The sequence below is a fragment of the Scylla paramamosain genome, chromosome 11, assembly GCF_035594125.1.
Source record: "Scylla paramamosain isolate STU-SP2022 chromosome 11, ASM3559412v1, whole genome shotgun sequence".
NCBI classification, from domain to species: domain Eukaryota; kingdom Metazoa; phylum Arthropoda; class Malacostraca; order Decapoda; family Portunidae; genus Scylla; species Scylla paramamosain.
In genome coordinates this window covers 18,338,523-18,351,022 of record NC_087161.1, presented here as the reverse complement: position 1 = coordinate 18,351,022, position 12,500 = coordinate 18,338,523, and the positions used below count along the sequence as shown (strand labels likewise).

Sequence of the window (12,500 nt, the reverse complement as noted above, 5' to 3'; positions counted from 1 at the left end):
ATATATATATATATATATATATATATATATATATATATATATATATATATATATATATATATATATATATATATATATATATATATAATAAACCCCATACATAAAAAATAAATCTGTTTCACTTTCACTGTGGCACGTGTTTGCCCTCAGTCTTAACTTACCTAATGTGCTGAAAATCTGTCAGGTCTTCTGGTCTTGCAGATTAAACACTGAAGAGACACAAAAGGCAGTGGAGATGATTGAGGACGGTTATGCGACCTCTGATCAAGACTATCCTTGCAAACAGAGGAAAATTAATAAATAATATTGAAAGTACAATATACATGCAACACTAAATTTGTCAATGAACGAACAAAGAAAAGGGGTAAAAAAGACTATCTCGTGTGTGTGTGTGTGTGTGTGTGTGTGTGTGTGTGTGTGTGTGTGTGTGTGTGTGTGTGTGTGTGTGTGTGTGTGTGTGTGTGTGTGTGTGTGTGTGTGTGTGTGTGTGTGTGTGTGTGTGTGTGTGTGTGTGAGTGTGTGTGTGTGTATGTGTGTGTGTGTGTACGTAAGAGGAGCGCACCCACATAAACACATTTCTCTCTCTCTCTCTCTCTCTCTCTCTCTCTCTCTCTCTCTCTCTCTCTCTCTCTCTCTCTCTCTCTCTCTCTCTCTCTCTCTCTCTCTCTCTAACTCCTTATCGGTCATCCACGATGCACAACCATTCATGCCAATATTGTGTGTCCACTTCTTAAAATTCTGCGAACGCTGCACTTCATCATATTCTCCCCTTCCTCCTCTTCCTCCTCCTCCTCCTCCTCCTCCTCCCCCTTCCTTCTCCTTATCCTCCACTCTTTCTCCTCCTCGCTTTCCACTTCCAAAATTCTCATTCACTTTAATAAATTCAGATCCAAGTCAGATCTATACACCAACAAGAGCAATGACAAAAATATAATGCTGAAAATATCATTAAATTATTGATATTAGTATTGTTGTTGATGTTAACGTTGTTGTTGTTGTTGTTGTTGTTGTTGTTGTTGTTGTTGTTGTTGTTGTTGTTGTTGTTGTTGTTGCTGTTGTTGTCGATGTTGACGATATTATTATTATTATTATTATTATTATTATTATTATTATTATTATTATTATTATTATAACTATTATTATTATTACTATTATTATTATTATTATTATTATTATTATTATTAAAGGGAGCAGCTCCTTGGTAGTTAAACATGATGGGCGGATTCATTACGTCCCTTTGCCAGGCTTAAAATGTGAATCCACTGTTTAAAACCGGATTAATTACCAGGTGGGTTTAACACAGGTAACTGCAAGGCATTCATCATCATTATTATTTATCCCCAGACCAGCGCCAGTTAATTAGCATTGCACACCATTGCTTTGTGGGGGCTCTTGTTTTTACTATCTCTCTCTCTCTCTCTCTCTCTCTCTCTCTCTCTCTCTCTCTCTCTCTCTCTCTCTCTCTCTCTCTCTCTCTCTCTCTCTCTCTATCTATCTATCTATCTATCTATCTATCTATCTAAATCTATCTATCTATCTATGTGTGTGTGTGTGTGTGTGTGTGTGTGTGTGTGTGTGTGTGTGTGTGTGTGTGTGTGTGTGTGTGTGTGTTTCATGAGTGTGTTGTAGTCATGCGTGTTATAGTTACAGTAGTATATATAAGATAAACGATTAACTCGGAAATTTCATTTCGTTTTTAATGTCAAGAAGTCCATGTAAAAGTTCTTGTTCAATTGACCTATAGGATTAACCCTTTCACTATCATATGAAACAATTAACAACAATATAAGTAATGTATGAAATCTTTATAAGGATCTACATGAAAGATGGGGATTACAAATAACAGATTTTGCAATTTGTAGTCAGTTTAATGATTGGAGGTGGCAGTGGAACAAGAAGAATATCCGAGTGATTAGCAATTAAGGAAAGGTGTACCAAATAATAGTGAAAGGGTCAAGAAATAAAATATAGCATTACAAAACTTATTTATTGTATACAGAAACTACAAATAAAACAAAAAGAAAAATATCTCTCTCTCTCTCTCTCTCTCTCTCTCTCTCTCTCTCTCTCTCTCTCTCTCTCTCTCTCTCTCTCTCTCTCTCTCTCTCAGTCTAAACATCGAACATTAGACTGCCTGAGTACCACGGAATATTCGACTATTGAGGAGTATTGGACGACAGGAATGGAGGGACGGAGGGAGGGAGGGTGGGAGGAACAGGGGGAAGATAGGGCGAGGGGAGAGGAGAGGGAAGGAAGGAGGGAGAAGAGGCCTTCAAATTTCCGAAGAGGATATTGTCTCCCGCAAAAACTCAGACGGAGGAGGAATGAAGCTGAGAAAAATATTGTGCTGGCGAAGAGGAAAGGAATAATGGACGAAGGGGACGGACGGCAAAGAAGGAAAGAGAGAGAGAGGGAGGGGGAGGGTAGACGGGAAAGGATAAGGAAGGAGGAAGGGCAAAAAATGGCAGCAGGAATATAGAAATGCCTGCACGTGTAATATAAGATGCAGAAAAAGTGACAAGGAAAAAAGGTAATATTTGCGACAATAAAAATGTGGCGGTGAAATCTTGGAATGCGTATGAGAGAGAGCGAGAGAGAGAGAGAGAGAGAGAGAGAGAGAGAGAGAGAGAGAGAGAGAGAGAGAGAGAGAGAGAGAGAGAGAGAGAGAGAGAGAGAGAGACCCAGGAGACCACTGAAGAGGAGGAGGAGGGGGAGGAGGAGCAGGAGGAGGAGGTTCGCGTCACACCCAAGAATAAACTGCATGCACAAGAACATTTAACGAGCCGTAAGTCTTTGTAATGCCCCGGACGCTCTGAGGAACGCCCGGGAATCTAGACGTTAATGGTAATAAATGGAGAATGACGCACAGAGAGAGAGAGAGAGAGAGAGAGAGAGAGAGAGAGAGAGAGAGAGAGAGAGAGAGAGAGAGAGAGAGAGAGAGAGAGAGAGAGAGAGAGAGAGAGAGAGAGAGAGAGAGAGAGAGAGAGAGAGAGAGAGAGAGAGTTAAAAAGACAAAAAGTTATGAAGTCACACGAGACACCAGAAATGACCGGCACACACACACACACACACACACACACACACACACACACACACACACACACACACACACACACGTTTCCTGTAATCTGATCCAATCACCTTGAAGACGTGCTTTAAAACCCGACCAATCAGCGAAAGGCTTGCATCATAGTAGGTGTGGAGGAGGAGGAGGAGGAGGAGGAGGAGGAAAATTTCCCTCTAATCAAAGAGTGGAGGAGGAAAAGACAACTCTTACCTCTCTTTCCTCCACTCCTTGAAGCATCCGAGGAGAGAGGCATGGAAGGTGGAGGGATGGTGAAGAAATAGTAGAGAAAAGCAAGGCGTGGAAGAGGAGGCGGAGTGATTCTCTTGCCGCGCACCAATCACCATTAAGGATTTAAACGACGCCAGCCAGTAGGGAGACGGGACAGCGAGAGGGTATCCTACTTCCCGTTTTCTTTAATTCTATGCCTTGGGAGAGGAGACGATGGGAGGAGGAGGAGGAGGAGGAGGAATAAAGCCAATTACCAAGGGTCATCTGAAGAGGCAATGAGCGACGAGAAAATTAAAGTCAAGCAAGGCAGAGAGCGACTCAGATTGGCTAACGCTGGCCGAGGGGAATTACATGTACACAGGCCAATGACGGGACGTGCTTTCTTACCTTGGTCCGGGATCGGTGGTGGTGGTGGTGGTAGTGGTCTGTCATCACTGGCTGTCAGATAAAATCGATAAGAACAAATTAAAAAAAGGCACTAATAGCTGATAGTTTGCAACAACAACAACAACAACAACAACAATAATCATTGGAATACTATGAACACAGCTGAAAGATTAATAAAGACACAGAAAAGAGCTTTACCAGGACAACAAAAAACACCTTGTTTGTAACACCAACAATACATACAATAACAAAATCATTAGAAGAATCACCAACAATATGCTTTTCGTACAAAAATAACGGTACTATCGTTCTTACCACCAAGAAAAAAACGTGAATAAAATAAAATATCAGGCAGTTCCCAAAAAACTAATCCATTATTTGTACTTCCATGAAAACTGAATAAAAGAAACCATTAGAAAGGTCACAAAAATAAACAGTATGCAGTATTATCAGAGCCGGACAAAGGCTGATAGCCATGGCGATTTAGTGTGGGTGGAAGAATTTATGAGCTACGCCCGATGCACATATATTTTCAATGGCGCGGAGTCCAAAGTGAAAGTATGTGTGTCGGGAACCGTGTCATTATTGAAACTGCAATTATACTATTTAGCAAAGAGGTGTATAGTGTAGTGAATTACCTATTATTCCTGCGAGTTACAAAGGGAAAGTATATATCTTTATTTACGTCAATGAGAGATAATTTGTCATCGCTGAAGCTACAATAATTACTCAGCTTCGTAATACAAAAAATACGTACACAAATAGAAATCCGTCCCATAAAAAACAAAGGCAGTCAACCTATTTATGTACGTAATGTCAACAAAAGAGAGTATGTATCTCATTATTGAAACACCATTCACCTTCATTATAGAAAGAACGTATTCAACAAGAATCTCTTCAAAAACAAAGGCTGCTTATCTATCAATCCAACGACAACAGAACAACCTTCTCTTTCAACACCCTGATTTACCCTCAAGCACAGGGGAAGCACAAATAACCAACTAGGCGTCAACAAGTCAGACAAGGACACGAGGAAAAAATATAAAGGAAAAAAAATAGATGAAGGCAGAAGGATCTGGTCCGGAAGTGAAGTCAAGCTGTGAAGCGACGAGATCAGGAAGAAAAAAGGAAAACGTCGGCAGGTTAATTAAAGTGTCCAGGCGTGTGTCGCGCGCGTGTGTGTGTGTGTGTGTGTGTGTGAATGTGTGTGTGTGTGTGTGTGTGTGTGTCGCGTGTGCGTGTGCGTGTGTGTGTTCAAAATACTCCAACAATTAGATGAAGGTTTTAACTAGACCATCAATAAGTGTTTTAAAGCGTGTGTACATAATAGTAATACGTTATCAATATCCTTCATATTTTTTAATACCAATTTCCTTTTCTAGTTCATACGCAATCACGGTTCAATACTATGTGGTGACATGTTAGTAAGAAATGTGAAGTGTACATAAGTAAGCATGTATTACTCCATAAACTGTGTGTGTGTGTGTGTGTGTGTGTGTGTGTGTGTGTGTGTGTGTGTGTGTGTGTGTGTGTGTGTGTGTGTGTGTGTGTAAACATGCACCGCCAAATGTACAATTTCTGTCTGTTTACACTCAACATTAAATTCCTTCTGGCTTCCACTCCTCCTTTCTCCATCTCTCCTGCTTCTCTTCATCCTCTCACTCACAGTTCCTCATCTCTCCCTCTATCCTTCTGGTTTTTGTTCTCTCATTTGACCTGCAAGTTTCTCTCTCTCTCTCTCTCTCTCTCTCTCTCTCTCTCTCTCTCTCTCTCTCTCTCTCTCTCTCTCTCTCTCTCTCTCTCTCTCTCTCTCTCATACAGGAAGGGTGACAAAGCAGAAATGGACTTGTTTTCATTTCTTCATTTAACTTCTCAGCAAAAAAGAAGACAAAAATAAAATTCCTCAAGTTTTAATGGGTTATTTCTCGTGACGTAAATAATGGGTCGTCCCTCCCTGTGGAGGTAATGTCAGGGAGCGAGAAGAGACGAGAGGGAATGGGAGATACAGGAGGAGAGGAGAGGAGAGGAGAGGGAGACGAAAGGTGAGAGAAGGGGGAGACAAGAGGAGGATAGAGATTGAGAGAGGAGGAGTGTAGTGTAAACTTGCTTACCTGTCCTTCTCCCTCCCTAACACTTCCTCCTCCTTTTCCAACTCACCCCCTCTTCCTTCTCATTCCTTCCCCTTCCCGTCCCTCCCCCGTCACCTTCCAAGAGAACAACTTGAACCAAAGTTTCCTATTTACACGGTAATTATGTGAGACGAAATGTGGGAGTGTCAACATGGAGGATGCCAGAAGAATACTCTCTCTCTCTCTCTCTCTCTCTCTCTCTCTCTCTCTCTCTCTCTCTCTCTCTCTCTCTCTCTCTCTCTACGCAGATAATGTTGAATATAAATACCACCACCATCAAGTTTCTCCCTACGAGCATCAACCTGAGGCTCTCAAATGACGCATGGGACGCGAGCCACCAGAGTTTCACAATATCAAGTAATCAATTAATGATACACAAAAGGAAAATAGACTCCTTTCTGGTGGTATTACGTTCAAGAGACAACCTCTCCACAAACATATAATAGCCATGAATCGAAAGCTCTCCTTCAAAAGCCTGTTCTTATACTCCTAAGTACTCTCGTATATATACTGCAATCGGCATTACAAGAGGGTACTGGTGTTTTTTTTTTTTTTTTTTTTTTTTTTTTAAGCATTTGAAGCACGTGGATGGAAAAGTTGGCCCACGTTTTCTTTACTACAAAAATAACAAGGAAAAGAAAGACTGGGATGTGAATTCTAACGCGAAGGGAATAACAGGTAATGATGCCAGATGTTATCCAAGTCCAGTACAAAGCATAACATAAGAATATTAGAACATAAAGGGAAGCTACAAAGATCTAATTGGCATATACGTGGCAGTCTCTGTATATGCACAACTATACACTACCATCACCCTTATACATAGATTTAATCCATCTTTTTTTATCCTCCGTTCACCCGCAAGCAGATACCAAACACTATGTCATTCTATCAGATGGCAAGGACTTGCAAGATGCACGGGGTCACTTCACGTTATTGTCATCTGGTTCTAGCCGACTGTCTATTGTCAAGTTTGTTGGAAAGAAGAATACAGATCAATCTTTCTTTATCCGATATAGTCCCTAGGATTAACGGTTTATCTTTTCGGTAAAGTAAGCAGTTCTCTTTTTTTCTTTCCAAGGTCAAATTCATCCCTATATAGCTTTCGATCCTTCTTATTTTTAATCCATAACAATTAAGCGTTTTCCCTGACATTATTAGTAATGTGCCTATTGTCCCACTATAATGTCCCACTGTAATGTGGAAGATTGAAATATTTCCTTAGTATAGTAAGCCATTTACTCTGCTGTCCAGGAACGCTTAGTGTGATACAAGTCTGGGTCATTTTCCCTTCATGTGCAACGGGAAGGATGAGTCGCTGAAGTGATCGTTGCCAATCTTACCTGCAGCCGATAATTCTCAAACAGGCATATCAGTCGATGAGGATATAAAGGATAAAACTTACATAACTAATGTGAAAAATGAAAACATAGAGAAAAAGAAAAGGAAAGAATATAAAACACTCAACAATAAGTATTTTTGTTAAGCGTTAGCGGGCGTCAAGCACTGCACTCGTGAATCAGGCAGTGCTGAGAAATACTGTATGACTTTTCTCGCAGCTGCGTAAGTGGTGACGGGACATCAGGCACGTTAATCGCGCATGAGGTGGCGGCTGTTATCGTTCGTTCACCGCCATTATCGTACATCGCATGGGGGTCGTCGCAAGTCACAATGTTATATTTGAACACACTTGCATACTAGTAATATCGTCACGTGTTACATCGTACGTCAGGCAGAAATCTTACACAATAATGCACACCACTTCAATCAAGCGATGCTGTCGTAGTCACAATAACTTGAAATGACGAGAAATAACTCACTGTTGCACGTGAATCAGTGCTATGGTTTGTAGAAACTAAAGTTAATTGAATTGATAGGAATGAGAGAGAGAGAGAGAGAGAGAGAGAGAGAGAGAGAGAGAGAGAGAGAGAGAGAGAGAGAGAGAGAGAGAGAGAGAGAGAGAGAGTGCAGACAGCGGGGAACGCAGACAGCCAATCCTGCTAAAAGGTAGCCATTGATCACTATTAAATAAGAGATCAGTGGATTTAGTACTTAGGCGTCTTCTATTTACCGTGATCCGTCTCAGATCAATGATCTGGCCGCGCGGCCCGTGTTCTCTTTACATCTTCATCAGGATTTACCCTGATCTCAGTGATCCGGATCATGATTTGAGTGATCTGTGTCCGGAGGTAGGTTATAGCAGACGACACTTGCTGAAGCTGCTGGCGGCGGCCATATTAGCGTCTACTGGTGATTTATTTAGGGGAATACACAACAAGAAAACGGCTGATATGTCTGAGGAACAAAGTGGATGGTAATGAATCGTTGCAGAATGCTCCAGTGGGCACAGAATGTGAACAGCGGTGGTGACAGATGCCAGAAACAAGGGAATATTACAAGCCACACCAAGCTTTGGTTTAATGGCTTCTCATTATGATTACGTGGCCATTACCGCCTCTACCAACGACTACATGATGATGATGATGAGGAAGAGGAGGAGGAGGAGGAGGAGGAGGAGGAGGAGGAGGAGGAGGAGGAGGAGGAGGAGGAGGAGGAGGAGGAGGAGGAGGAGGAGGAGGAGGAGGAGGAGGAGGAGGAGGAGGAGGAGGAGGAGGAGGAGGAGGAGGAGGAGGAGGAGGAGAAAAGGAGAAAAGGAAAAGGAAAAGGAAGAGGAAGAGGAAAAGGAGGACCAAAATCGTTAAGAAAACAAATTCAAAAATTTTGAAGAGATTTAGTTTCTCGAAACGAAAGCCTTGATAGGTAAGAGCGACAAGAGGTGTGGAACAATAAATACAAGTTAAGCGCCTATCACACTAATACATGTACCGTCCACTTCCCTACCAAGTAGGGCCCTGACGCACCATCTAATTGTCAGGCGATGGGTTATGCCAGAATCATTGGTGAAGCAGCGTCAACAGTTCAAGGTAAAGATCCAATATCGCTGGATTGTGTTCTGATCTCATAATACCACGGTGATATTTATAGCATTAGATCTCAAATTATTGAAATGCCTTTAAAGTATACGTTCATCGTCGATGCAAGAAGGCTAAAGCTTTGTGACAATTTATATAAGAGGGAAAATTGTCAAAATACACATATTAAACCAGTTCAGCAGATTTACGCTTCGTTTGGTTTACTTTACAAGTTGCGGGATGAAATTTGTGTAATTCATGCCTCACTCCACGTTCCTCGAGCCAAGTGATGAACACCATGTCAATGATACTGTCTGTTTGCCTCGTGCCTACCACTCTTTTCTCCACAAATGCCTCTTCTTCTTCATTTTTAAATATTTCACACGCAAAATTGACATCAGTGTGGCATCAAGATCGTAGAGAATAATCCATCACGTACAAACACTCAGGAAAGCCGTGTGTGCGCGCTAGGGAGAGTGGAAGCTCGCATCCAATGAGTATATCAGAAATCGAAGATCCAAGGAAATCCATTTTAGCGTGATGGGCGCTGAAGAACTGAGCTTGATAAAAGTAAGAAAAACGAAGCATCACGGCCTAGATTTTGACTCATTAACCGAGAAATATATGAAGAATAATAAGCCAGATGAACTAGTACGATCGAAATGCATTTAAGTGGTTAATTACTATCGTCTTTTTCGTCACTAAACCGTATAGGCAAGTTAAGTGGCACTCATGCTTAGAAAAATAAAACACCCAAGTTACCCACTCACCAGTACACAAGATACAGTTTTCTATATCAGGGAAGCAACGATAACAAAAAACTTTCAAGAGGTTGTTTGAAGGGGAAACTACACTACTGAGTTATTGATCCTTGAACGTAAAAAATTAACAGTAAAAACTAGTGAGTTCACACACGATCGTAGCCACACAGCCTACGAAGAACAATGTTACATATAAATAACATACACGTCTGCTTCCACACACAGAAAGAACAGTCCTACCAATACAGAGCAAAAGATAATAATAATAGATGACAAAGCACTTGAACCATCATTGAATATATCAACAAAATAATGCTACATTACTCTGAGGCGTCTTCTCAGAATTTTAATCCTAGATGAATGTTCTTAAATTAAGGAGATATGTTATGCATTTAGAGAAAGGGTGGGCGAAGTAGAAGAGAGAAGAGGAGACAGAAAGATGGAAAGATGGAGTGAAAAGAATGGGGTGAAGGATACTAGAAGAAAGTGTGTGGGCTTTACCAAACTGCTAATTTTTTAGTCTAGTCTCGTCTGAGTCTCAGTCTCAGTCTGCCGAGCAAGTCTGTGCTACGCATGAGGGAAAGAAGAACGATGGGTTAGAGAGAACGTATTGCCCCAACAAGGAACCTAACAATTTTTATAGTCAAGATTCAAGCACTATACCAACCAAAGGAGAGTAACAGTAATGATCAATCAACTAATTAATTAATTAATTAATTAATGAGAATAAAAGGCAGCAACTTTTGCCATAGAAAGAGGAAAAAGTGACCCTGTGACTGTCTAAACATTTACATTCGAGCTATTCCGGTTGATGTACAGTGCTTACTACAGTTATCCTTGAAATTTACTGTTTTCTTTACAGCATATTGAACACTTTATCTCGGTAACTCAACTAATCTGCAAGTGTGTGTGTGTGTGTGTGTGTGTGTGTGTGTGTGTGTGTGTGTGTGTGTGTGTGTGTGTGTGTGTGTGTGTGTGTGTGTGTGTGTGTGTGTCTGCGTGCCTGTGTCTGCGTGCCTGTGTCCCCGTGTGTGTGTGTGTGTGTGTGTGTGTGTGTGTGTGTGTGTGTGTGTGTGTGTGTGTGTGTGTGTGTGTGTGTGTGTGTGTGTGTGCGATGAATTAAAACTTATGAATATGTAAGTACACACACAAAAAAAAAGAAAATACTTAACCTCATTGTCTTTTAATCCTATATTGACACACTCTTAATACATATACTCTTCCTTATACATAAATAATCAACTTTTCTTTCTCTCTCTCTCTCTCTCACACACACACACACACACACACACACACACACACACACACACACACACCAAGGCTAACACAGACCTGATCAATACCAAGGAAGTTTCCGGACCTCATAACTTTTCCAAACCGATATAAATTCTCCCCATGAGAAGCATAAATTTTCCCCTCATGACCCCGCACATTACTCCTCCTCAACCCTCCCGGAACGCCACATTTTTCTCTCTCTCTCTCTCTCTCTCTCTCTCTCTCTCTCTCTCTCTCTCTCTCTCTCTCTCTCTCTCTCTCTCTCTCTCTCCGAAATGCTTAAATAAGTCAACCGGAAGAGAGAACGTTAAAACCGATAAGTACAAACAAGACTTTCAAAAAAAATGTGTAGACATGCACGAACAAGCGATGAGAGAGAGACAGAGAGAGAGAGAGAGAGAGAGAGAGAGAGAGAGAGAGAGAGAGAGAGAGAGAGAGAGAGAGAGAGAGAGAGAATTGTACACTTACAAGGACTCATATTAGCACTGTAATGAGTCGGAGACAAATTCAAACTTGACAAGCACTGAAACAAACAGAACTACCATTCATGTTGCTACTATAATGAATCGTAAGCGAAATCAAACGTGACGAACATAGGATAAACACAAAAGAACTAAGCCATATGCACTCGTTAACAATGTAAAGAATCGCAGACAAAATCAACCACAAAATAACTAAAAAGCACAAGAGTACAAAAACCCTTTTAACACGTACGTAACTCACAACCACCATGACTACACCAAAGACCATACCCAGAACGTACACATTTTAATCGATATACACGTAAACTCTCCCTCACCAAAAAGGAAAAAAAATCCAAAGTAGTTTTTTTGGATGTAAACTAAAAAAAAAAAAAATATTGATACACTTCTTTTTTACATTTTTTCCCCGCAGGCAATATCACGTAGGAAAGGATTTTTTTTTCTTTTTTACTATATATACTTCCCATCAGCCTCAATATTTTTTTTATCACTGAAGCGACAGGTCAGTGTTGCTAGATTACAGGTTGATTTACAGGTGTTCTTAACGTTGGTGAAAAAAACACATCCCTGAATTTTAACAGCAGGTGAAATAAGAGAAGAGAAAAAGAAGATACACAGAAAAAAAAATGTGAAAATGATACTTAAAAACGCGAGGGAAAAATGAGACAGTTCAAATAGGAAAAAGTAAAATGAACATCTAAGCAGAGTATAAAAGTAAAATATAAATTACACGAGTGAGAGAAAACTGCTGATACACCAGAAACATATCACGTAAAACACAGCATCAGCTTAACAGTGTTCCATAAAGTGACGTGCGTTGCAGCGGAGAATGTGGAGCTTTATAGTGTGCGGTAGTAGTAGTAGTAGTAGTAGTATTAGTAGTAGTAGTAGTAGTAGTAGTAGTAGTAGTAGTAGTAGTAGTAGTAGTAGTAGTAGTAGTAGTAGCAGTAGTAGTAGTACTAGTAGATAGATAAGAGTGCCAATAGATAAAACACCTAGATGATACACAGATAGATACACACAAAATGTAGATACGTACTACTAGTGTTGATATTTTTCCATTATTTCATTTATTTAATGTTTGTTTGATTATTCAAATATCAATCAATTTATCTATTCATTTATATATTCATTTGTTCATATACGTCGTACCTGCTTTTACAAGCAGGTAAGTTCATGAAAAATAATAATGAGTTGACATAAGCGCATACGTATGTTTTAACACGGGGATTGGCACTTGTAGGCGTCCTGGCTATTTT

At 40.4% G+C, this 12,500-nt stretch overlaps 1 protein-coding gene across 1 annotated transcript in view; it reads left to right on the top strand.

Moving 5' to 3' along the window:
- Nucleotides 1-8,689: 8,689 nt before the first annotated feature.
- Nucleotides 8,690-12,500, top strand: part of LOC135104626 (muscle segmentation homeobox-like) — a 54,227-nt gene continuing 50,416 nt past the window's right edge. The window contains exon 1 of the mRNA XM_064012156.1: nucleotides 8,690-8,735. Coding sequence (XP_063868226.1) covers nucleotides 8,690-8,735 — 46 coding nt within the window. The remainder of the gene's footprint in view (nucleotides 8,736-12,500) is intronic.